This window comes from Medicago truncatula, chromosome 7 (genome assembly GCF_003473485.1).
Source record: "Medicago truncatula cultivar Jemalong A17 chromosome 7, MtrunA17r5.0-ANR, whole genome shotgun sequence".
Lineage (NCBI taxonomy): Eukaryota > Viridiplantae > Streptophyta > Magnoliopsida > Fabales > Fabaceae > Medicago > Medicago truncatula.
This window is the reverse complement of record NC_053048.1, coordinates 31,793,320-31,820,405: the sequence shown is the minus strand read 5'-3', so window position 1 is coordinate 31,820,405 and position 27,086 is coordinate 31,793,320. Positions and strand designations below refer to the sequence as shown.

General features: G+C 33.0%; 3 protein-coding genes and 1 long non-coding RNA gene across 4 annotated transcripts; 2 read left to right on the top strand and 2 right to left on the bottom strand.

The window, feature by feature from the left end:
• Window positions 1–3,029: 3,029 nt before the first annotated feature.
• LOC112416817 (uncharacterized) lies at window positions 3,030–4,435 on the top strand. Its single transcript, XR_003007333.2, has 2 exons — window positions 3,030–3,092; window positions 3,761–4,435. It is a non-coding gene; the product is annotated as an uncharacterized lncRNA (long non-coding RNA).
• A 4,526-nt stretch (window positions 4,436–8,961) lies between these two features.
• On the top strand, window positions 8,962–14,847 carry LOC11416679 (thylakoid ADP,ATP carrier protein, chloroplastic). The gene is made up of 10 exons (XM_003623252.4): window positions 8,962–9,391; window positions 10,536–10,592; window positions 11,891–11,953; window positions 12,058–12,114; window positions 12,195–12,278; window positions 12,486–12,554; window positions 12,647–12,759; window positions 12,854–13,023; window positions 13,331–13,409; window positions 14,423–14,847. The coding sequence occupies exons 1-10, from the start codon at window positions 9,056–9,058 to the stop codon at window positions 14,535–14,537; spliced, it is 1,143 nt and encodes a 380-aa protein (XP_003623300.2). The 5' UTR covers window positions 8,962–9,055; the 3' UTR covers window positions 14,538–14,847.
• A 153-nt stretch (window positions 14,848–15,000) lies between these two features.
• On the bottom strand, window positions 15,001–17,891 carry LOC11416936 (alcohol dehydrogenase-like 3). The gene is made up of 10 exons (XM_003623251.3): window positions 17,753–17,891; window positions 17,322–17,458; window positions 17,188–17,237; window positions 16,676–17,007; window positions 16,500–16,582; window positions 16,071–16,146; window positions 15,796–15,857; window positions 15,628–15,723; window positions 15,380–15,541; window positions 15,001–15,298 (listed from the first exon to the last, which is right to left on the bottom strand). Exons 1-10 carry the CDS (start codon window positions 17,799–17,801, stop codon window positions 15,188–15,190), a joined length of 1,158 nt encoding a protein of 385 aa, XP_003623299.1. The 5' UTR covers window positions 17,802–17,891; the 3' UTR covers window positions 15,001–15,187.
• Window positions 17,892–18,462: 571 nt separating this feature from the next.
• LOC11408667 (alcohol dehydrogenase-like 4) lies at window positions 18,463–25,965 on the bottom strand. Its single transcript, XM_003623249.4, has 10 exons — window positions 25,803–25,965; window positions 25,530–25,666; window positions 25,358–25,407; window positions 24,594–24,925; window positions 20,699–20,781; window positions 19,753–19,831; window positions 19,597–19,658; window positions 19,414–19,509; window positions 19,053–19,214; window positions 18,463–18,967 (listed from the first exon to the last, which is right to left on the bottom strand). The coding sequence occupies exons 1-10, from the start codon at window positions 25,870–25,872 to the stop codon at window positions 18,857–18,859; spliced, it is 1,182 nt and encodes a 393-aa protein (XP_003623297.1). The 5' UTR covers window positions 25,873–25,965; the 3' UTR covers window positions 18,463–18,856.
• Between the last annotated feature and the right edge of the window lie 1,121 nt (window positions 25,966–27,086).

The window sequence follows — 27,086 nt, the reverse complement described above, 5'->3', positions numbered from 1 at the left end:
CGGTGTTTGGTTGAATTTCTATTTTCTGCATTCTGTTCTGGTACTGGTGCATTTCAGCTTATATAAACCAAAATATTTATTTTCACGCCCCATGCAGACGTACTTGGTCTGCATGGAAGTTGGATGTTTGACACATTTCAGGCTATGTTTTTTGAACTGTGTCTTGAAGTTTCCGATTATATAATCCAAAATGTTCCAAAACCAGAACATAATGCATTTTTCCTAGTTTTCTACAACATTCCAACTAACAGTTTTTTAAACATTTTAGGTCTAATTCAATGAGGTTGATTACAACATGAAGATGCATATGAAAGAACAATTTCAATAGTTTGTTTTACCAGAGACAACCTCTATGTGTCTACCACTAAAAAAGGTCAACATAAAAGGGGCCCCAAAGAAAGATAAACATATTATTTGGTCAACATAATGATTGCTTTTCTCTGTGAGCATGTTGACTCCTGCGATCCATAGACACATGTTTCAGAGACGAATTCAACAGGGACAAGTTGAAAAAGTGCACGAAAAAGCAACATGTCTCATAAATTAATGACATTACCAAGACATTTGCGTATTTTTCTATGACATTTGAATGATTTTGGGAGAATTGATTTTGATTTTGCGTATTTTTAATTAGAATTAATTTTGGAAAGGCTTTAATATGTAAAACGTCCCTGTAATTTCGCGTGTTTTTGCAAATCGTCCCTGTATCTTTTTTTGTTTCAAAATCATCCTTGTAAGTTGCCAATCGTTTGCAATTCATCCCTCCCGTTAACTCTCGTTACAAAAACGTTGTGGTGGCAGACGGAGACACACATGGTGAAGTGTGAGTTGGCAAAAGCTTGCTTATGTGTCAGGAGAGATGATGAATGGCTAGAAAGGAGGGACCAAAACCAAAAGCGCAAAATTGCAGAGGGATGAAATTATAAAAAAAAAAAAGTAAATTTAGTTCATTCCTCTCCCTCTATTTTTTCTTCTTCATCTCCAACCCCAGTTAAAAATGTGTATGTGTTGGATTTTTGATGATAAGAGTGCATCAACATATTCTTAGTTTTTCTCCCCAAAATCAAGAACACTTCACACTAGGTAAAGGCTCATGATACCACTTGAATTCATTGATTTCATGTGAAGAATAGAAAAGAAGGGTGAGCTGAGTGTGTTGTTGAATGCGTTCAAAAAGAGAAGTAACATGGGGAATCACCAACAGAAACATGGCTGAACGAATTGCAAATATCTACTTCTTTTTCTTTCTTTTCTATTGAAACAAGAAAAAGAATCATGGAAGGAAAGGAGAAGAAGAAACATTGCACATCTAGGTGTATTTTTGGATCAAGCGTTTGAGATTTGATACTATGAAATTATCCCTCTCAAACCTGTAGAACAATCACTCATTCTCCATTACAACAATGGGGGTCAATAATTTGTGGGACATTCTCGAATCTTGCAAGTAAACGGTTCCTTTTCACCCATCTCTAGTTAACTCACTTACTCACAATTTCTCCTTTCAAGTTTCTCCTCCAAAATTTGCTTTTTCTTGTTGAATCGAGTACCCTTTTCGATGAATTAAAACGTGTATGTGTTGAATTTTTGAGTTGTTGCATGAACAAAAGGGTGCTTTTGGATCTGTCTTGTTTGAGGATTTATGAATTTTTGGGTTTGGGTTTAACACTAAATGGGAAAAATGGGTTTATTTCTGTTCCTGTTGTGGTTTAACATGTGAGTGATGCTTGGTACTTGCAGACTAAAATATGTTCATGCTTAAGATGGTAGAGTTTTAATTGGGGTTGAAGATGAAGAAGAAAAAATAGAGGGAGAGGAATGAACAAAATGTACGTTTTTTTTAATTTCATCCCTCTGCAATTTTGCGTTTTTGGTTTTGGTCCCTCCTTTCTAACCACTCATCATCTCTCTTGACACATAAGCAAGCTTTTGCCAACTCACACTTCGCCACGTGTGTCTTCGTCTGCCACCACAACGTTTTTGTAACGGGAGGGACGAATTGCAAACGGCTAGTAACTTACAAGGATGATTTTGAAACAAAAAAAGATACAGGGACGATTTGCAAAAACACGCGAAATTACAGGGACGTTTTACATATTTAAGCCTTTTGAAAATGATTGAATGAATGAATTGATTTTTCTATGACATGTGAATGAATGAAAATGGTCAAGAATTGTTGTTCTGCCTGCTTACCAGAAATCAACAGCAGTTATCTAACGTTGAGACAGCGATTCTTAACTTCAGTTGATACAAAGTTAATTGTCGTTGCTAGCGAGCAGCAGTTATCAAGCATGTATTAGGCGTTGGAGGTATTAGGGGAGTTCAAAACCGAACCAATCAAAAGAAAAATTGTAAACCAAACCAATCCAAACCGCAAAAAACCGCATTTGGTTAGGATGTATTCAAATCTTTTTTTTTACTCAACCACATCGATTTGCGGTTTTGGTTTTACCTACCAAACCAAACTGCAATATAAGAAAAACATTAATTAAATATATCATCTAGGCCAATACTCATAGAAATTAAATGAAAATTTTAATAAAATGACATTTTTTTTTCTCTTGTTAAGTTTCTTCTTTACTTTTTTTTTTTTTTTTATCAAAAATGTATTTATGTTTTAATTTGTTCTACGTAGTTGGAAATATTGTTGGATGGAAATAAAATTTCAATGTTAGTTGAAATTCAAAACATTGTTGAAAATATGTTTTGTTTTAACTTTTTACTTTGATTTTAACGTTGAAAACAAAAAAAATTATTTGTCTAAAAAAACCGCATCACTCGATCAGTTCCAAACCGCATTGGTTTGGTTTGGATTTTAGTTTAAAAGTTAATCGAATCAAACCAAACCAAACCGCATGCTTATTCATCTTGTGATTCAGATGATTTTTAGCTTTAAAACTGAATTAAACCGCACCGCAAACATTCGTAGGAGGTATTAATGTATTTTTGACGTGTGATAAAAGTAAAAAGCGCAACAAACTTATAAAAAAAAAAAACCAATGAAGTGGTATAAAAGGAACAGACCAACGACACTTAAATCAGTCTTTCAATTCATCAAATTCGATCTCGATCGATTTCCATCAATTCATTCGCAGGTTTCACTGTTCAACCAATGAAGTGCAATGCTTTGCATTCTTTATTTCTAATTGTGATGGCTAACCTCTTTTGAGTGTGCTTTGGATATGATTTCTATTAAATATATTAATAAATCACACATTCATATTTCTTACGAGTTATAACCTCCATGGTCAAAGACTTTAACCAAAGTTATTGCTTAATATTGTGACACTGATCAAGGCAACTTCATCAGTGTAATCGGCCACGTAGAACCGTGCAGTTTTTCCCTAAAACTTAGACTTCTGATCATGGTATTTCTTGGTCTGACATCTGAACCAATTTAGATCTCTTTAGCCCAAATTAGTGATGAACTCAAGTTGATAAGAAAAAGAACAGATAGGGGCTCCTTGATGTTGAGGGCATAAGGTCTCCCTCCAAAAATCGATCTTATAATTCTAACCAACACTCACTAACTCTAAACATAATATCTCTGATTTATGTTAACAATTCACATTTGATTTTGTACTATTTTGTTATAGTTTTCCTGATATTAGATATTGTAAGTTATGATTATTTATTCATTCACTCTGATGATTAATTTCTTGAGGCAGTTCTATCCTTTCTCTGCATAATTTCATTTTAGCTTTGCATGAGGTGCTGATTTACTCCTCTACATTTGAATTTTAACTAGCTTTATTTGTCATAGAGTATTAAGATAGACTTTGAATCATCTCGACAATTTGGAGGCTTTCGGTGTTGTTCTGCAGCGAATTGAGGATAACTAATGTCTTGTAAGTAGTCTACTTCTTGACCAAATACTTAAAAATGTTCATGTCATTGGAAACCAGGATGTCTTGTAAGTGCTAGATGCATGTCATTGGAAACCAGGATTGCTTGGAAAACCAAAACCACTTGTTTCGAAATATGGCGTAATGGTTGTTCACTTGGATTATGGTGATTTAATTATGAGAATTCAATGGCTAAACACTTTTGGTCCAATCCTGCAAGATTTCTCTAAGCTACAAATGGAATTTCAGTCAATGGAAAGTTGTTTGTTTTGAGAGGGGATATGTCCAACAAGGAGGTGATTTAATCTGTGTGTTTTTGTACATGGACCAGTTCAACAAATATTTGGAGGCTCCTTTACATGATGTTTATAGTTCACTTTTAGTTGTTTATCATTATTATTTTGATCATGGTGCAGAGGAACAAAGACTCAGTTTTGGAATAGAAAACTCTACCACTTGATATAGATGATGAGCTTGAGATATAAACATTTGATTCATCAGACACTTATTTTCATGTCTTCGATACACAAGATGCTAAACTTGAATAACTATCTTGTAATAATTGAGATTACAATACACTTATTTTTCATTTACTTTTGTTGTCATCAAAACATCTACTATGATAAATAAATACTACCTTCATCCATAATTATCCGAGGAACATACCGATACTTAAGATACAATATGATTAGATTAATGTCATCACAATTCACAAGTTAACATGTGCCTTTAAGACACATATTAAGAAATCTAAAGTGAAAATTTTATCTAAAAAATTGTCAATTTATTCTTTTAGAAATTGTAAATTAATGTTTTGTAATAAATATTTAAAATTTATAGAATCTTTAACATGTGCCTTAAAGGCACAAGTTAACATGACCCTTGTTATTTTTAATCTTGTTTATTTTGGCGATGTATTGGTCGACTGATCTTTTGAGATATATATACTCGACTATAAAGTACAACATTAAATGAGTACTAAACTAAATTTTAAACAACCTGCAATGGATCGGTCCCCCACACCCCTAATGTACTAATGTGTGATACATAATACAGTTTTCATTATTTATATGCTAATTAATGGCCTCATTTTAAATTATTCCCACAACTAACTCATCTTCCTTCAACATTATTTTTGACCTTATCTACCATGAAAGACTGAGGGAGGGGGGTAATGAAATTAACTTTATTGACAAAAAATAATTGAATAATGGATTGTTAAGGTAAGAGATGTTTTATTTAAAATAATAATCAAGTGATCAATTGAATGAGCAAAGGACAATATAACGCATGAATATAATAAAGAGATATTTTATATTCTGATTTCAAAAATGATTTCGATTGATATAAACTAACATTAATGTCTTTACATATAGAATGAACAAGTAATTTTCAATCTTATTACAAGTTAATGAGAAAAATATGAATACAATTCCCAAGTTTGTATATATTACTATCCTATTTATTTCACTACTTCTTGTTGTAACGGGAGCCGTACGTAAGCCCGAATGCCGCCAGAACTCTGATTGTCCACCTTATTTTTGTATTAAGCCTACAGTTCCGAAGTGTATCAAGTTTAAGTGTTTATGTAAATAGAAATTTCTAGGTAAGTTGCAAATTGTAAAGGTTCTGTCGATGAAGTGCATTCATCTATAATCTATTAAACATTTAAAATTAAATAACATATTCATATTTTATGTTGATCTTTTGATGCATGTTTGTATTAGTAGAGCACAATACTACTACTGTATCCTGTTGGTATTCTAAAGTTAAATTTACATTTGTTTTTATACTTTTTCTGAAATTCTGTCATGTTGATCTCTCATTCCCTCTCCCTCGGGTTAATTTACTCACATTATAAGGATCCAATTTTCACTTTATCACTCACACCTCCACCTAAATCTATGGGCTAGTGGATCTCACTTGTCACCCACTAAGTCCTAGTCATCGTCCATACTCCTCTACACACACAATTTGCTGGTTTGGACAATTATACTGTCATAAACAACTCATGTAAAAGTTTGTTTGATTTTTAAACAAAGAAAAAATATATGTTTGGTTTAGCAATTATAGGAATTTAGATTAGATAGAAAGGAAAGAGAGCATTGAGTAAGGGACTATAAAAGGGAATAGAATGAGATAATAACACTTCACAATTTTTATTTTTTTTTATAAAAAGCCAAATGGAATAAAATAAAGAAGAAAGTGATGATACCGATTTAAGTATAAGATGTGTCTTCTAAGCTATCAAAACAAGGTCATAGTTTACAAGAAATAACTTTAAAGGAAAAGAAGATTTAAAAGCCAACAAGCAACATTACCCGTTAAAATAACTAATACAAAGTGACACGTTACTCAACCAAGCATGGAGATCAAAAGCTAAACTAGACATGTACACCTTAGACCGCCATGAATGAAGTTTTTCTCTATCAACAATCTGAGCAAAAGACAACTCTTTATTAAGAAAATTCATGAGATTCTGCTCCTTCCAAATAATCTAAATGAAAGTCATCCAAATCATTTGAAAACAATTGTGAATATCCTTCTTGTGGGAGCTTGGAAAAGGAAAACAAATAAACTATAAGAGACGCAAGACATATTTGAGAAGAACAAGACGACCATCCATTAAAAGATTTTTACTCTTCCAACTATATAATCTTTTACTCCTGTTATCGAACAACGGTGCCAAAAATACAACCGGCGCGAATTTCCACCAAAACCTTGAATGAATATTTGGTTTCTCTATCAAACTAAAACATCTTTAATACGAAAAGCACAAAAAATACATTAAGGTGAGACTTTAGACGATTTTAGTTTGAGTAGTGCTAGCAACACTCTCTGCAACACTCACTTTTTTATTGGCTTAAATTATGATGGGTCTCACACTTTGGAAATGACTTCCATTCAAAATGGTGGCTCATACAATAGTTTCACCCAATAAAAAAATAAGTGTTGAAATTAGTGCTAAAAAGAGAGTGTCCTTAACATTCTTTGATTAGTTTTGGTGGACTTTGAATATATTTATGTTTTTTATAAATAAAATATTAATAAAAAAATTATTCCCATCAAGACAAAAATACATTAAGGAATTGACCTTATTTATACTATATTCATAGGGTGTGTTCCTCCTCAATGTTTCATGTTCGATTCTTTCAAATATCAATTTGAATGATATAGTTTAGTTAAAAAAAACAAGAGTCTTGGTTCGACTTAACGGAGGAGTGTAAGTAATTCCTGGTTTGTGTGTGCTTTGATTAGATTTAAAATGTTTTTTTTTTAGCAAAAGATTAAAAATGTTTTAAATGTAAGAAACTAAGAAATAATGACTTAAAATATTAAAGGCTAAACTGTACTTTTCGCCCCCTAAGTTTTAAAATGTTGCGATTTTGGTCCCTTATTAAAAAATGACAATTTTGGCCCCTTTTATCCCAAAGTTGCTAAGAGGACGCCATGTGTCCCAAAACACGGGTCATAATCGCAAATTTATGAGAAGATAAGGGGTCAAAAGATCATATTTCCTTTATGTTAGGGGTCAAAAGAGCATGTTTCCCTAAACATGGGGTCATTTTTGCCATTTATTTAATAGGGGCCAAAATCACAACATTTTGAAACTTAGGGCACGAAAAGTGCAGTTTAGCTAATATTAAATGAGAGTGTAAAAATGTCAATACCTTAATATCACATGGTATGGAAAAGTTAGAGACAGAGGCTCTGCCTTCTCTCTAGGATTTTTATTACAACTATGTGTTGCTCCTCCATTTTATTGGAGACCTTCCCCCTCTGCAATGGAGGGTTGTTTCCCCTCTGCAATAGTGGCTCCCCCTCCCCTGTGAAAGCTCCCTTTGTTACTTGACGTCACCTTACACATCACAACCATCACCCCTCTTGTTGTCACTAACCCAGATCCACAAGACCATGCTCTTGCTGTCACCAACCGAGATCCACAATACCATGCTCTCTGTCTCAATCGAACGCCCTCCATCGGAGCCACCACCTCATGTTCAGCAGATCTCCTGCGTTGGTTCCCTGGATCTGCTACCACCATCTATTCAAAAGCTGATTTTGGTTCCCCGCCCGTCGTTGATGCTCAGGCTCCAAAGGCATCCACGGAAGCCTCCAAATGAAGTTCGGATAACCCTCCTTCCTCCAATTTCATCTTTGAGTCGTCCACCGCCAAAACCTCCATGGGTGATTCTCAAATGGGTTTGGTTAATGTTGCTCAGTTTCTGCTCTATCTTTTGTGGGTTTGTTGTTGTTTTTGTGCATTTTTAATGTTTTTCTGTGTTTTGTGTCTTTCCTTTAAGTTTAGTTGGATTTAAGCATTGACCTCAACTGAGATTTGTTTGCAGCTATCACACAAGTTTTGTTGCCATTTATGAGGATGAATCCAGATTCAACCCCTTTGCCTTTTATCGGTTGATTCCTGTCCAGAGTGACAAAGTGAAAAAATCCGAGACCAAATATAGTCGAAATGTGTATGATGAAGCCAAAAAAATGATTCGTAACTGGATAGGAAAAAATACTTTGGATTCTCACGTCTCCTTTGTCTTTTTTAGAAGATGGAAGATGTTGATGAAGGGATTGTTAGGTTGTAAATTATGGTTGAATTTATCATATTTGTCTACAAAGTTTATGTGTATTGCGAATCATGATCTAGTAGGCTATTTCTCTTGTATTGAATCTTTAAGATTTTTGGGGAATGTCCCTCCAATGTCAACACTAGCTGGTTGTAATATTCTCGGTTTTATGAAATGTTAAGCTATTGTTTACCATAAAAAAAGAAAAAAGATCATGTTAATCGGTGTCTCTGGAGAACTAGTTAAGGATAAAAAAAAAAAGTTTTAAATTAAAAGTAATATTTTTTTAGATATTTAATTAGTTGACTGCACAAATTTCAATATCATATATCTATATTTGTTGCCGGATAACATTTGAGTGACATAGAGTTGGGTGACATTGTGATTGTCCAATGTCACCAAACTCTATTTCACCCAAATGCTATCTATTTGTTTCCTTAACCAATGCCCTCGGGGGAACGGTTAACATTGTCAAAATAAAAACATGAGAGTGTAAAAAAAAACAATTTTTTTTTAAAATTTTACACGAATAAATCTGAGTGACAACTAAGAAACAGTTGTGGCATTCGTTCGTGGGAGAGTTTTTGAAACGCGCCATCCTTCTCCTTCCTCAGCGCCTTATCTCCTCTCTTCAAAATGTCCTTCAACGACGAAACCGCCATAATCTCATGGCGCAAAATCCCCAACCTCAAATGCGACGTCGTTTCACCCAATTCCTATTCCCCTCTCCGCCATAACGCCACACTCATCTTCTTCTCCACCACCGTAGACACCAAATTCGCCTCTATCTCCGTCGCAGAAGCCAAAATTCACAACCATTTCGCTCCGACGCCGTCTCAGCTTCTCAAACACCCACTCGCTGCATTAGCGTTTGTTCCTAGAGATGCCGCTCTCTTCGCCGCCGGAGCATTCGCCGGCGCTGCTGCTAAGACGTTCACTGCTCCGCTCGACCGTATCAAGCTCCTCATGCAGGTGCTCATAACGCATTTTTAAATATTTTTTATTTATTTTATTCCTTGCAAGTATTCTAATGGTAACTAACTAACTAACCCAAATTTGTAACTGTAACTTCTGAATCATAAACTATAACTAAACTACAAATTGTAACTGAAACGATAGACCAAACGCAGCGTTTAGATGGAGTTTAAAAAATGAATTCTAAATTGTGAATCTTCGATAGGCTCTAAACATATGGAGCGTGGCCAGAGTGACTCAACGGATCTTCGATAGACTCTGATACCATCTTAGAATTTTGGTTGAGTTTAACTCAACCTTATAAAAACCGGTTATTAAGGTGAGAAATGTCCCCACTTATAAATACATTTTCTTCGGGTTTTACCTCATTTAATGTGGGACTCCTAACTAAGTGCATGTTTGGATCAGCTTAATTTTTGTGTGTTTGTAAAAGCTTATGTTTTAAATTGCGAGTTTAGAACTCTTATCACACCCCCTCATGCTCAGGACTAAAGATCTGGAGTGTTACCAAAGTGGCCCAACGAATATTTCATAGGCTCTAAAACCATTTTAGAATTTTGATTGTACTTAACACATTTTCTATAGGCCTTATTTCATCCAATGTGAGAGGGACTCTTAGCAAAGTCCATGTTTGGATTGGCTTAATTTTTGTGCGTTTTCAAAAGCTTATGTTCAAAATGTTACAGAGATGTTTTGTAGTTAAATTATTAATTGAACCTTGAAAATGAGGTAGGTTGTTTTAACCTGTTTTTGACAAAGGAATGCTCAATGTTGGAAACAATGTTGCCAACATGGTTGTCAAATTTGGGATCCCACCTGAGATCGTTTGAGTGTAGAAAAATCGTAAATCATGAGACCGTAACACGGATCGTAAGATCCTACCAAATTGACAAATTCACAATGGGTTGTTTGTTCAAATTTCCACTAACCTTTAGCTGTTACTTGACAACACTGATTGGAAATAGGAAATAAAATGAAATAAGATGTTTTTTTTTTTGTTTTTTTTTATCCTTTTAGATGATAAAATGTCAACTGAAAATGAAAATACTAAATAAAGTGAACAGTCTAATAATCATAATGTTGTAGTGACAATTTTAATTTATGAAATACAAAAACTTACTGTCACACAATGTATTTGCAGACTCATGGTGTGCGGGTTGGGCAAGAAAGTGCTAAGAAGGCAATAAGTTTCGTTGAGGTAATATTTGATCCTTTTCGTTGTTTCCTTCCTAACTTTTAAGTGTTGATTGGTTTTATAATTTAATCTTCCTTTTGTACCAATCCAAATGTTTACGAGTATGTTGTAGGTGTGTAAGTTGATCACTTGATTGATATGTAATATTATAATGATATTCTGCTTTGTACTTTCCTCTTACCATAGATAATATTGTCATATGAACAAGTATTATGCTACTACCTGGGCTGCTATTTACCACTACAAGTTAACTAATATCTCAATGATTTATATGGGTTGAAATAAAAAAGTTATTAGTTGATAATCTCGGAATGATAGGGATGAGTTTATGATTCTTGTCCAATTTCATTGATGTCAAAAAGTAGGCTTTTCTGAATTGATTGGAATAACAATAACAACAGGCTGCAAGAATAGGTCCTTGTCTCTTTGAATCGTATCATCCATCTCAACGAGGAGAGTGCTGTCATATTATTAAATGATGGAATTCTTAATTATAAGGGTGGTCCTTCCATTCAACTGCCAGCTTTTTCATGACCTAACATCCCCAAAAATTAAGCTGTTAGGTGAAGACACATCCGCACATGAATGCTTTTATTTCTAGCATTTATCCTCACATGAAAACTCGCTGGGTTTGAAGTGTGGACAGTGCAAGCCACAAATTTTTCTGAATACAGGCCATAACACTTATCCCGAAAGCTTAAATGTTTGGGTAAAACATTGATGGTTTTTATATTTAACAATATTGAAGAAAAAAAAAATTGAACAAGAAAAATAAATTAAAGGTGATGTAGCTAAGAATGGATTTGAAGCTACAAACCTTCTTGGTAGACTCCGTTGTTTCAACTAATATTGTATTTGTATATATTAGCATGAAAATACATTTTTTTTCTTCAGTTGACTGTAGAAAAAGTGGTTTTATTGCAGTTGTGTTTATAAATGCTTTACAGATTTATCTTCATGTTGCTGGTTAGTAATTGGTATTTACGGACTTGGTTAGAGTTAGACTATTTTATCTCGATGGTGCTGGTTTGTAATTGTAGCCATCTTGTAGAAGGGAAGTTAGCTAAGCTGTATATAAAAAACAGCCAGCTTACTAGTAGCAGTAGAGTGTTACTTTCGTTCAAATACTTCCTGTTTGTAAGGATTTGTATTCGGACATCACATATTAATTAATAGTTTCAGTTTATTGGCCTCTCCCATCTCTTTGCTTGATGATCTTGACTTATTCCCTTCTTGGATGTACGAAGCTCTCTGATGAAACGTTTTTAAATTTTCTTCGATTACATGAAAATAAAATACAGGCCATAACAGTTATAGGAAAGGAAGAAGGGATTAGAGGTTACTGGAAGGGAAACCTCCCTCAGGTCAGTACAATTAGGAAAAAAATGTATTTGTATTTCTTGATTTATGTTTCCGTATAAACATTGACTAGTGTTTTCATTTTAGAGCTTCTTTTTTAATGTTACAGGTGATTCGAGTTATACCTTATAGTGCCGTTCAGCTTTTTGCTTATGAACTTTATAAGGTAACCCCTAACTACTTTTTAGAAGTTCTAGTAGTAAATATTACCTGTTCATGTTTGAAGTTCTATTTTTTGATTTACAGAAATTATTCACGGGACAGAATGGTGAGCTATCTGTTGTGGCAAGACTTTCAGCAGGTGCTTTTGCTGGCATGACATCCACTTTTGTAAGTAAATAATCAGAAGTCCTTTTGCTTTTGTTGTTTCATAGGTTTGCTTCTTACGGTGTTTAATATTATAGGTATTTTAATAATTTTACATAATATAGTTAATACATATTAAGAATTTCTTTTATTTAAAACAATCTTTTCTTTCCTCTACATCTTGCTTCCATGTATCTTATTTTTTATTTTTATTCTTTTATATCCTTGTAGATAACTTACCCGTTAGATGTTCTGAGATTACGATTAGCTGTTGAACCGGGTTATCGAACCATGTCAGAGGTATGATTGAACTGATTTGGCATTTAAGCAAGATCTTTGTTCGTGAAGATGTACCTGATAGGAGGCTCAGTACCATTTTGTGGTTTTTCCAGGTTGCCTTGTGCATGCTAAGGGAGGAAGGATTTGCATCTTTCTACAAAGGCCTTGGTCCTTCTCTTATTGCAATAGCTCCTTACATTGCAGTTAATTTTTGTGTTTTTGACTTGTAAGTTCATTAATAATCTTGTATTTTTTAGTAATTTGTGGGACAATGGACTTAAACATTGAAATTGAGAATCCTTACCTTTTATGGGTGATAGATTAAAGAAGTCATTGCCTGAGAAGTATCAAAAGAGAACTGAGACATCTATACTCACTGCTGTGCTTTCGGCATCTCTAGCCACACTTACATGCTATCCTCTGGACACTGTCCGAAGACAAATGCAGTTGAGGGGTACACCTTATACAACAGTATTAGAAGCTTTTGCAGGTGAGGATTACTCCGGTTTACTTTTTAGCGTCAGAAATTTATATTGCCACATACTCAATTTGCATGCAGTTATTTATTCAACATAAGAAATATATAAAACAAATGTATTAAATAATCTGGCTCGTGTGTTGCGACATTGTTTCTAAATTCACGCTCTTTTCCTGTCAAAATAAATAAAACCATGCTAGTCATGGTTGTAATATAACGATATTAGTATCTGTACCCACACACACACACACAGGGAGCTATCTGAATTATTTTATTGTAAGGGAGAATTGTTTATTATAGAGGACTTATGTTGATGCAGGTATTGTGGCACGGGATGGAGTTGCTGGTTTGTATCGGGGATTTGTGCCCAATGCTCTGAAAACCCTACCAAACAGCAGGTTCCTGTTTTCTCCTATTGTTTATAAAAATAAGATCATGATGTCAACTGGGTTGGAGTTTAGCATGGGAAAGGGGAGTTGTTTCCCACCATGGGAAAGTATTTTTTGACCATTAGATTAATTGAAGAACATAATCTAATAGTACTATAGTAGACTATCAACACTAGATTTTTTCATACTCTCTTTCACCACCATTCTCTCTCCTCCCTCCATCCCCACTCACCCACCACAACCACAAGCAACACAGCATCAAATTAACCCACCACCGTCCAAACAACAAAGTGCGGTATGAACAGAGTGGAACACTTCATGGTAATAACATCAGTATATTTCGAATTATGCCTTCCTTCTCAAAAAATGGATCGGGTTCTCAAAGCAATGATTAGAGTTGTTCTCATGTGCACCTCTACAAGCTCCACCGTGGCATTGCATCTTCAGTATGCTGCTATTCTCCGTTTCTTCAAGGCCTTCTTCGTATTTATAGCTTAAATTTGATCAACTGTTTCACACCATCATCTAATGATGTCTTGATACATCAATATAAAGTTAACCTTCCTAGGCAGTGGTTTTGTTAGTCAAACTTTATGGATTTGGATCTATGAAGATGATTTTTTGTTTTGTTTTGGATCTATGAGCAAAATATGCAATGAATAATAAAGTGGATTAATTAAAAATAAATGATGCCAGTTAATAGACAATGGAAGAAGAAAAAAGTCCACTTGTGTTCATTGGACGGTGGTGGGTTTGATGCTGCTTGTGGTTGTGGTGGGTGAGTGAGGATGGAGGGAGGAGAGAGAATGGTGGTGAGAGAGTATGAAAAAATCTAGTGTTGATAGATTACTATTAGATTATGTTCTTCGATTAATCTAATGGTCAAAAAATACTTTCCCATGGTGGGAAACAACTCCCCTTTCCCATTCTAAACCCCACCTGTCAACTGTGCTAGCTTTTTGCTACATTTTTATGCTTTCTTGGCATTAGTTTTCTATACTCACCCTTGCTTCTCTCTGCAGCATCAAGCTTACCTCATATGACATTGTTAAGCGCATAATTGCAGCTAGTGAGAAAGAATTTCAATCAATTACAGAGGAAAATCGCAACAAACAAAAAAACGTCAACAATCAATGAAAGTGAACTTTGACTTCGTCTTATTTTTGCCAATTTTGCTCCTAATATTTTTACCCGAATCAATACTCCGTATAGAACTATTTATTTTTTGTGGGAATCACTTTAGCTTATCGGCCAGCAGTAATGACAATCATCCAGCTGCCAATGTTTCTGTATGTGCTGGCCAAGAATTTTGTAGAATATATACTTATGCTAGGCATATGCTGCAAGTCCTATTTTCTTTTGATGAATTTTTCATTAGCTGTAATTTTCCTGAGATATTTGTACTTATCTAACTTGGTGATAAATTATGAAAACCTGTATGCTGTAACTCCTATTTTTATATTTTTACATTTTTACACCTAGTGGTGTCATAATGGTTGCTAATTTACTCTCTCCGATCAACAGAAGCTTATATTTACAGGGTGCAAAGAAATAAAGAAAAAGAAATAGCAGTCCCAAGCATTCTCTATAAGATAAACAAACTCGAGTACACTTCTACTTTAATTTCTTGCCTGTCGTAGCACACTTCACAGTAAGATAATGCCGCGTAAGTACTGTTCAAGAACACTATTATACATATTTATATTTAGATATACTTCTAGTAAAGAATTCAGATATCATAATACTTGAGAGTGCTCTCTATCTAAATGAAAAAGCAGCGTCTTCTCTTAGAGTGTCAGAAGACATCTCAGTGACTTCCCGGCAATCAAAAGATCGAAGGCTTTGTTTATCTCGTCAAAGGGAAGTTCGTGAGTGATGAAATCATCCAACTTTATCGCCTAAAAATAATAGAAGAATATAATTACTTGGACACTAAAACGCATCGCATAATTTGAGTTTTTGCTAGTGATGATCATTACCCCTTTCATGCATTCTGTGGCAAGATTAGGCAATTGACTTTTGCCTTTGAAACCTCCAAAGACCGATCCTTCGATTTTGCGGCCATCAAAGAGCTCCATTGGGTGGAGAGGAAGTAACTTTGGTGATGCATGAATTCCCAATAGTATAGTCAATCCCCAACCCTACATTATACAATTAGACATAAAATTTGATAGTGCACAGTTTTATTTTTTATTTTATTTTTTTATTACCAATATAAATAATATACCTCATGACAGGACAAGAAGGAATCCCTTAAAACGTTCACATTTCCTGTGCATTCAAAACTGTAGTGTACACCTCCTCCAGTCATTTCTCTGATTTTCTGCAAATGACTTTATCATGCATGTGCAAATGATGTATTCTTTTGTGAAATGCGAGGAGAGAAAACACCAACCTCAACCACAGGCTTCTCTTCATCCCTTGGATTTATGAAGTCTGTGATTCCCATTGCTTTGGCTGAGTACAAAGAAAATACATTTCATGTTAGATTAGAATGCAAATTATGAAGTCACATCAGGGAAGAAGGAAGTTTGAGTAAAGCAGTCATAATATAATATCTAGTCCTTAACTCTTGTAATAAAAAAGACTTGAAAAGTAAGTTACTAGAGTCTCTTTCCCTTGAGAATCGAAGGGTTAACACAAAAACAAAAGTCGTAAAAAGTAAGTTACCTATGGTTAATTTCTCTGGGTTGACATCCACACCTATTATTTTTGAAGCACCTCTGGCTTGCGCCCCTAGTGCAACCTGGCCAAAGTTCAATATAAATTCAGGGTCTTACCAAGAATTTTATAAATTTGTTTTGGTTCATATACTAGGTATTGAAGAAGATCAGAGAAGATAATTATGAACAAAATGAAAATACCATGATTTGTTTGTGATAACAATTTAAAGATATCATACTATAAAGTTTAAACTTTGTATAGCAAGTGTCTTAAAGAGTTATCAAGGAAATAACATACACATAAAAAAATATTCCTGATGCAGTGAAATTGTCCTTGTGAGGAGAAAAAGATGTTATGTTAAAATCATAGAAAAAAATGAACATACACATAAAAAAATATCTACATTATATGGCACCAGAAAATGAGGAATCTTACAGCGAGCCCTATTGCACCTAAACCAAAGATTGCTACAGAAGAACCAGCATGCACATTAGCATTATTCCAAGCAGCTCCAATTCCTGCATTTATTTTAGTTTTGAAAACCAAAAATAAATTAAACAAACTTTTCTATAAAACAATCTATATTAAAAATAAAAGAGAGAGTAACTTACCTGTGGAAACTCCACAACTAAGCAAGGTGAGTTTTTTGAGACTAAGAATGTCTTCAGTGTTGAGCTTAAGAGCACAACCTGAATCGACCACTGTGTACTCCGTGAAAGTTGAAGAGTTCAAGAAATGGTAAATGAGTTTGCCATCTATTGTAGAGAATCTACTTGTACCATCACACATTAGTCTCTTCATTGGGTTTACACCATACTTCTCACACATGTTGGTTTTCTCACACTTGCAGTAGTTACACTCACCACACTCCCCGTTGAATACTATCACCACTTTGTCATTTTCGTTTAAGTCTTTCACTCCTTCCCCTACACTCTCCACAATCCTACAAAAAACAATATGTTCAATAATTGAGTAAAATAAGTATTATCCTAAGGTTTGTACTTTAAAGTTGATTTGGTTAAGTCGAATTAATTATGATTTTCAGTGAACAATTGAGATATGTAACTCTGCAATGGTGTATTTCACCAATGAAAGGAAATTCATGGTGTGAAAATATTCATACCCGGAAGCTTCATGGCCAAAAATCCGAGGAAAAGCACGTTGAGGTTCAGACTTTGATTGACGAAAAACGATGAAGAAAACAACTGAGACTTTGCATATAAATGTAGATATAAATAAATGTGTAATTGTGATTACCTCGCCTTTCCAACCACTGAGATCAGTGTGACAAATGGAAGTATATAGGATCTTGATTCTAACCTCCATTTTCTGAGGAGGTTGTACAAGAATTTGTTGCATTACCAAGGGTTCTCCTGGAGCATTTGCCACAAAGGCTAATACAATAACATGATAATTAATTAATCATGATTAATTAGTTAAGATTCAATAAGCTCAAGCAGGTGAGAAAGTTTTGCAAATGCAAATTGATTAATGTAAGAATTGAGAGGCCAATTATATGATGCACAAGCGAGAAATATCTTGCATCATACACAAGTTAGTTTCTATCATCGGATCAATAAATCACACCACTAAATTAAATGAAATATGACATGCGTGATGCATGACATTTTTGCTTGTGCATGTTAGACAAAGACATGATTGAGACGTAAAAGTTGTGAGTTACCTACCTTTGCAAGTAATGATCTTTCCCTTGCTCTCACTTTCTGAAGTTGCCATCTTCTTTTAATTCTAGCAGCTTGTGAAAACAAATTGATCGTTTGATGAAACTAATGAACAAAGGCCTAAAACCAAAGACTTACTTGAATGAATTGCATGCAACAAAAGGGAAATAAAAATTAATAATGTACCACCAATACAAAAACAAAGTAAGATGATACAGAAACTATGTATTTATAAATAAAGAATCACTTGAAGTTGCTATATTCAGTCCTTACCATAAAAAGTGAGGGAAAAGTTTGTGGACACTTGTTTACCTAACTTACACCTCCTCTCTTTCCTTATTTTCCTCCTCTCTACTTGTTTTTTGTTCATTGGATTGTGGGAATATGAGGCTCACCTATTGTGTAAAATGTGTAAAATGTGTAAAATGGATGGATGAGATATCATTACCAAAAAAAAGAATAGCCATTTATGAGGTGTTGCAACTTGCATGTGTATTGTGCCACTTTTCATGTAGAAATCATGATTCTTAGGCTGTATTTTTTGTTTACATTAATTTTTAGGGAAACATTTAAAATGTAAAAGGTTTTTATTGTTGGTGTCCGGAGTTCGAATCCCGTATCTTGCATATATTATGCATTGTCCTTACCAACTGAGCTAAGCTCACAGGGACAAAAATGTAAAAGGTTTATTTTATGATATGAAAATAACAAAAGCATTTATTTAACTCTCCATTGCAAACCATATTTTTTACATTTTTACATTTAGTAGTGACATAAATACATAATGGTTGCTACATTTTACTAGAATTCCTTCGACATAAACATTTATTTACAGGGTGCAAAAAATAAAGAAAAAGAAATAGAAATAGAAATCCCCAGCATTCTCTATCACCAAATGTTGGAAGATGAACAAACTTGAATACACTTCTACTTTTCTTCCTTGGCCGTGGTAACTTGTAACACACTTCACAGTAAGATAATGCTGTGTAATAACTGTTCACAAACTTTATTACATATTTATATTTATATATACTTCTAATCAAGAACTCAGATATCATAAAACTGGAGAGTGCTCTCTATCTGAATGAAGAAAAAAAAGTATGTCTTCTCTTAGAGTGTAAGAACACATCTCAATGACTTCCCGGCAATCAAAAGATTGAAGGCTTGGTTTATCTCATCAAAGGGAAGCTCGTGAGTGATGAAATTATCCAACTTTATCGCCTAAAAATAATAGAAGAATATAATTATTTGCACATTAAAATGCGTCGCATAATTTGAGTTTTTGCAAGTAGTGATGATCATTTACCCCTTTCATGCATTCTGTGGCAAGATTAGGCAATTGACTTTTGCCTTTGAAACCTCCGAACACTGAACCTTCGATTCTGCGACCATCAAAGAGCTCCATTGGGTGGATGGGAAGCAACTTTGGTGATCCATGAATTCCCAATAGTACAGTCAATCCCCAACCCTACATTATACAAAATTTTACATGAAATTTGATAGTGCACAATTTTTAACTAGTAATTGTTTTTTGGTTTGATAAGATATTTTTGGTGGTCCGGATTAGCTTTATTCTTTGACCAAATACCGAGTTTTCAAAGAAAAATATAAAACTATGCCAACAAAATTACTGGTAATTTTTTGCTACTATATGAATATAAATATACCTCATGAACAGATAAGAAGCTATCTCTTAGAACGTTCAAATTTCCGGTACATTCAAAACTATAGTCTACACCTCCATCAGTCATTTCTCTGATTATCTGCAAATGAATTTGTCACTTTGCCGGCGAAAATGCACGAGTAGATGATATTTTCTTTTGTGAAATGAGTAGAGAGAAAACACAAACCTCGTATACTGGCTTTTCTTCATCCTTTGGATTTATGAATTCTGTGATTCCCATTGTTTCGGCTTTGAGCACAAAGAAGATACATTTATGTTCAAGTCTTAGGCAAATTATGAAGTCCTAACTCTTGAAATCAAATTAAAAAGTGTTTGAAGCTACCTGTGTTATTGAATTTGTCTGGGTTAATATCCACACCTATTATTTTTGATGCACCTCTTGCTCGTGCCCCTTCTGCAACCTAGCCCAAGTTCAATATAAAATCAGGGTCTTACCAAGATTCTTATGAATTTGTTTTTGGTTCATATATTATTAGGTATTGAATAAGATCAAAGGTGATTGTGAAAACAAAGACATTGTAAGTTAAAATCATTGAAAAGATGAACATACACATCAAGAAAATTGTTGTCAAAATTCCGACTTAAATCCAAAAATTTAGGATTTTGTGACTTTCTTTACCTCCAACGACTCAAATCCATAGTAGAATCCTAAAATAGGCAAAATCCATCGATTTTGATTGCAATTTTACGATTTCTTATAAACTAAATCATTTATGACTATATACTATTTATAACATATATTTAGTATTACTCCTTCCGGTCTTTTATACAAGAAACAAAAGACATAAAACATTAATACCAAGAAAATACATTTAAAATAGTCATCTTCATTTAATACACTTCTACATTTAAAAAAATTCTATGAATACCCTTAAATTAATTACTCTTTATTCCATCAACTTACTTACTTTTAATATTCTCTCTCATAATCAATAAGGGCACAAATGAAATTTAGCTTCAAACATACTTGAAACTTGATCAATCTTCTAATAAAAAGGACCAAAAAAATTCTCACTTTTGTTTCTAATAAAAAGGACCGGAGGGAGTATTATTTTTTGGTAAAATCCATCGATTTTGATTGCGATTTTATAATTTCCTATATCGATTCTACAAAAGTCCTTAGTAAAATCCTTCGATTTTGATTGCCATTTTACGAGTCCCGATTTTGTTATTCCCTTTCGACCTAAAGTAAAGTCCCGATTTTGACAACCTTACAAAAAATAGGTATTATATACGATTAGACGATGTCAGAAAATGAGAAAACTTACAGCGAGGCCAACTGCACCTAAACCAAAGATTGCTACAGATGAACCAGCATGCACATTAGCATTATTCCAAGCAGCTCCTATTCCTACATTTATTTGAGTTTCAGGCATTAACAATGACATCACATCTATTTAACATTACTGCTGTTTTTATAAATTCGTCAAAATCCATATAAGGAGTTTGATACCCTGGATTCAAATGCGGAAAAGAGAGTATATATTAATCAAACAATTAACCACTAACATGTCATTAAAAAATGACTAATCACTCGGTCAAGTACTATAAGCACCTCTTGCATTTTTCAACATATACAATAATAAAAACAGTAATTTATAACATTATATAAAATACAACTCTAAAGTTAAATGCAGGGAAGGACATTTTCTTAGACAAACTTATCCTTAGCAACTCAATTAGTGTTGTCTTTTCTTTAAACAAAGATTCGTAAAAGAGATGTCAAAGATTCTGCAAACTTTTCACACAAAAAAGGAGCATTAAAAATTTTAAAACTTTCCAAAGTCCTCCTCACAAATCGAAGTTGAGAGAGATAAATTAAACAAATATGAATATCCCCTATCAGGATGTAGTACTATTAAATCTAAATTGGGTTTATCCGCTAAAAATTACGGTATAGCAATTTATAACTCTTTTTTATTTTGCTAATCCGAATTGAGACATTATCGGACAATAATTATGGGAGATGTGGACATCTCTTTCAACAAAACATTGGTTCATTACAGCGTAAGAGTCCAATAATTTACGCTATATCCAACATCCTTTGTAAAAAGAAACTTATATTACTATTTTTTTTATTACTATACAGTAAATCATTAATTAATAACATTTTTGTTTTGAAGGAATTAATTAATAACATTATCCTTATTCTTTTAAGATAATATACTCATATGGACGGACTAAAAAAATGACATATTCAGATACATACATTGACTTCTCAAACCCTAGCCGTAACCTTTTTTTTTCTTCTTCTTCTTCTTGTCAGAGGGGTGATTCAGGGTCAATTTTGACCCAAAATCACCCCTCCGAGTTGTTTTTGGTTTCCCGTCTTAGTGCGGTGTTTATTTGATTCAGGTTGAAAGATTAGCTTTGAGCAAGTGTAGATCCGATCAATGACAATGACTTTGGTGTTGTCAACGTTGCAGATCCGGATACATGAGTATTCCGGAGATAACATTTGTAGGCATAAATACTTTGTCGTTTTATACTATTAACATAGATGTTGTGATTTTGTTCATATATTCATCATTTTTGTTTTTAGCGAATTTGGATTTGTATTATATCGATGTATTCTATCAATTTAAATGAATGAATATTGTTTCCTTTTGTCAAAAAAAAAATACATACATTGACCATAAAAAAAAAATATTAAGACAAAAGAGACTTTTCCTCTCTGCAGGGAAAAGTAGTAAAAATACAAATACAACAGGTAGCATGCAAGATGACAAAACTTCATTTTCTCATGGTTTTACTTCCCCTCTTTTATGGACAACCTAGACGGCAATATTATATAGTTCCACCAAATTTTCAGAAACCGACTTGTCGCTCTTAGACATGAGTGGAATGGAATAGGTCTTTTCAAGTTATAAAATTCTTAGTCTTTTGTTTAGTGGAAATAAAATTCCAAGTCTTACTATAATATTCCATTAAAAACTAGTTTTGCGTCTCTGCTATCGTGTTTCTCTTTATAGAAAAATTATCTTATATGTTTTCTTCGACAACTTCTCTTCTATCATGTGTTCTTTGCAGATTTGTTTTGTAGTAGTATTGAATACTGAATAATTGTTTTTCAATCAGGTGGTAATAATGATATTGATGTTTGAATTTTTCATTTGCTTCTAAAAGTATATGCGGAAGTTACTGATTTTTAAATTATAAAGAATGTTACCTCAAAAAAAATTATAAAGATTGTTATGCCATATTTATTTTTGTATCATAAAACAAAACATTTTAAATTTTTTTTTTTTTTTTAGGGAAATCGGAAATTATGTACTAATAAATTATATCAAACTCTTTTCTTTTTACCAAAAATTAGCAAAATGTAATAAATATTTTTAAGACCATTTCCCTTAAAAGAACTTTTAAGACCATTTATTAAGAAATTATAATCCTTTTAGCAAGATACAGAAAGCTTTTGTAAAAAAAAAAATGTATATTTGATTCTTTTAACAAGACTCGGAAATTATATCATATTTTATTTATTCCCATGTTCTCTTTACCTCACTTTTTTCTAGTGTATCTCTTTCTCCTTTTTTTTTTTTTTTTTTTTACAATATGAATCTCTTTCTTTTTTTTATTATTTTTCCTTTCTATATCACTATAATACCCGTATATGAGACCAAAAAAATAAAAATAAAAAACTCCCACCCTTTATTATTATAGTAAATGAAGATATGGGTTTCGTTATTGACCGAACAAGGTTTACAGTTGAATGCAATGCATCACTTGTTGCGCAAAACTTAACAGTCAAGGGATCATAAGATAAGGAGAGGGTAGATACACACAGAATACAACAGGCAACATTAAATGTTGATTTGGAATATGAAAATTGAGTCATCCCATACGCAAAGGAAAATGAAGACACACGTGCTAGTCAAGGCTAGTGGTCCATTATTTAATCTTTAATCAAATCAAATAAATATAACTAAAGGATAACTATGTTGTTATTTTATAACATAAAGGACTAAATCGTGACAAAAAAAAAATAAAGGACGAAAGTGTTACCTAAAATAAAATTAAAGGACTAATTGTAATTTTGCCTTTATAATTTTATGGTACATTATAATTTTTTAAAATACATATATTATAAATATGATGATATCGTTTTTTAATTAATGACCAGGTTGGTTTGGTGTAAGATTGAAATTTGAAAGCAAGACGCACAACTACCCTTTGGAATACGATAACTGAACCATGTCCTACACCATTATAAAAACAGGTAGCAGGAATAAAAACAGGTAGCACGAAACATGTTGCTAATAATAGAGAACATAATAAAAAAAAAAAAATAACATGGATGTAACGTTGTTCAAAAAAACATAACATGGATGTAATGTGTATACATTCTTTAAGTTATGTACTCTCACCGTCCCAAAATTATCATGGCATTTGATTATTATCATAAACATAAAGTGAAAAATAATAATTATTGATTGATAAGTGTATATTATTAGATGTTACACTTGAAAAATTATATTAAAACAAAATTGAAAATTTAATGTGACACTCTTTAAAAGATAAAGTTTTGCGATTATGACATTTATTATAAGGAAGAGAAAAAATATTTAGCATAGTGGTTTTCTTACCGTCAATATAAATTATAAACTGTCAAAATATTGAAAATATATGAATTTTAATCATACCTAGATTAAGATTAACGATGTAATTGGTGCGATCCATTGATTTTGATGATGAATCTTTAGTAAAAAAATTGGTTGGTCGTTTTTTAGTAAAAGAGTATTAGGAACACTATCTTTTCAAAATGTCTAGTATATAGTTGTTATGATGTATAATTTTAGATTATCACAAGTTTGTTATAATAAGTTAGTTAGATAAAATTGATTTAGTTAGTCAAAGATTAACCCGATCGTAGGATTTACTTGGTAGTCAAGTAAACATGGTTAGTCGGTATAGTTCACTGTATATAAAGGGGTTACTACGTCGTGTATATAAAATTGAGTTAGTTAGTCAGAGATTAATCCGATCGTAGGATTTACTTGGTAGTCAAGTAAACATAGTTAGTCACTGTATATAAAGGGATTACTGCATCGTGTATATCATCATGTGTTTTCGCAACTTCTCCACTCAATAAAGTTTACATAGTAATAAGAATAAATTAAACAAAATTTTCTCAAAAACTCCATGGTTATAAAGGAAACATACCTGTGGAAACTCCACAACTAAGCAAGGTGAGTTTTTTGAGACTAAGGTTATCTTCAGTGTTGAGCTTAACAGCACAAGCTGAATCCACCACTGTATACTCAGTGAAAGTTGAAGTATTCAAGAAATGAAAAATGGGTTTGCCATCTATTGAAGAAAATCTACTTGTTCCATCACACATTAACTTCTTCATTGGGTCTACTCCAGATTTCTCACACATGTTGGTTTTCTTGCACATGCAGCACTTACACTCACCACACTCACCATTGAATATTAGCACCACTTTGTCATTTTCTTTCATGTCATTCACTCCTTCCCCTACACTTTCCACAATCCTACAAAAAAATCAAGTTCATTGGTTTGTCACAACTCATAATTAAGTCAACATTATAGGTTCAATATTACTTGATTTGATGTTAAATTATTTGCAATCACGCAGTTGTAGATCTCGATCGTCTCTTTTTTTTTACTCGAGTTAAAAGAATTTTTGAAGTCAATATGTTGAAGTCAAAATAAAAGTCTAGACATCTTGAAGTCAATATGTTGAATTTAGACATCTTGACCATTTGATGAATTCAATAGTTGCTTATATGACTCCATCAAATTGAATTTTAATATAAAAATGAACATGATCAAAGCTTGTACTGTAAAGTTGAATTGGTTAAGTCGAAATATGAGTTATATGATTTTCATCGAACGATTGAGATCTGTAACTTTCGTATTTTTAACTGACAAAAGAAAATTTGTTGGTATAAAAAACTTCATACCCGGAAGCTTCATGGCCAAAAATCCGAGGATAAGCACGTTGAGGCTCACACTTTGATTGATGAAGGTGAAAAAAGAAGATGAAGAAGAAAAACAACAAAAAATAATTAGAAACTATATGATAACATAATTGTAAATAACTATATATAGATATAGATGTGAATTTGTGTTTACCTCTCCTTTCCAACCACTGAGATCAGTGTGACAAATGGAAGTATATAGGATCTTGATTCTAACCTCCATTTTCTGAGGAGGTTGTACAAGAATTTGTTCCACTACAAAGGGTTCTCCTGGACCATGTGCCACAGCAGCTAATACAAAAAGCATGACACTTAATTATGATTAATTAAGATTATTCAAATAAGCTCAAGAAGGTGATGAGAAAGTTTGGCAAATACAAATTAATTAATGTTAAGAATTGAAATATAAAGGTTGTGAGCTACCTACCTTTACAAGTAATGGTCTTTCCCTTTGTCCCACTTAAGTGGTTGCCATTTGCAACTTCTGAAGTTGCCATCTTCTTCTAACTTGTGAGAGAAAATGGATAGGTGGATGAAACTGTTGAATAAGGCCTGAAACTAAAGACTGACTGGAATGAATTGCAATAAAAGGGAATTAGTGTCTTATATGTATAAAAGAAGGAAAGGAAAAAGACAAAATATAAGTTTTTTTTTGGACTAAAAAATATAAGATATGATGATTTAATACTCCCTCCGTCTCATATTATAAGTCGTTTTGGTCATTTAGCTCGCATTAAGAAATAAAATTGTTCTTAGTAAATGTTACGGAAAAGATAAATTAAAGAATTGAAAGGAAAAAAAGAGAGTAATAAATCGTTCAGATTATAATAAGAAAAGTAACTTTCATTGTTATTGTTAAACGACTTATAAATTGGAATTTTTTTTTTCTTTTTGAAAGTGACTAATAATTTGAAACAGAAGGAGTACCATACTAAATTTTATATAGAAACAAAATAAATAAATAAATTGATGGGTTAAAAAATAAGATAAAACCAACATGGTTTGGATGAGCGTAAAATGATAAGTTCTCACATCTTATCCTATCAAATTAATTTAGAATTTGTTGGAAGAGGTTTCAATTGTCATGTGTTGGTATTCCCTCCAAATTGGTAATGGTCTTTGGTCAAGTCATCAAAATGATTCCAACCCATGAAAAAGGAGGATGGACATTCCAAAGTCATGGAGTCTTTATTTGAACCTTGAGACCTCAAATTTTAAAAAATGTGAAGATGTGATTTACAAGAGTTCTTCTAAATTGAAGTATTCACTAACCATTCATCTTAACAAAAAAAGAAAAGAGTATTTACATCCATTATCTCTATGTTTAAAGTGCGCATGCCTCTACGCATGAGCCGGATTAGTCGTCCACCATTGGTGGGTCTGGAAACCGATGCGAAAGCCAAAAAAAAAAAAATATTGTGAGGAGTTTCATCATCTCATCCAAGAGTTGCAATTCAAGAGTGATAATGAGATATGGAGATTTAGCTATCATCGCTGAAAGAAATATATTTTACGAGGAGCATGTCACATAGATTTTTTCTTTTATATTGTGAAGGTTTTCCACGTAAAATTTTCTCTGATTCTGGAGGGAAAAGAACTATAGTAATTCAAAGTTCGACTAAGTGATGAGTAAAACTTAACCAAAAATTATTTGCAACACAAATCAAAATCAAATTCTCTCAAACAATTTGTTATAAAGAGGAATTCATTA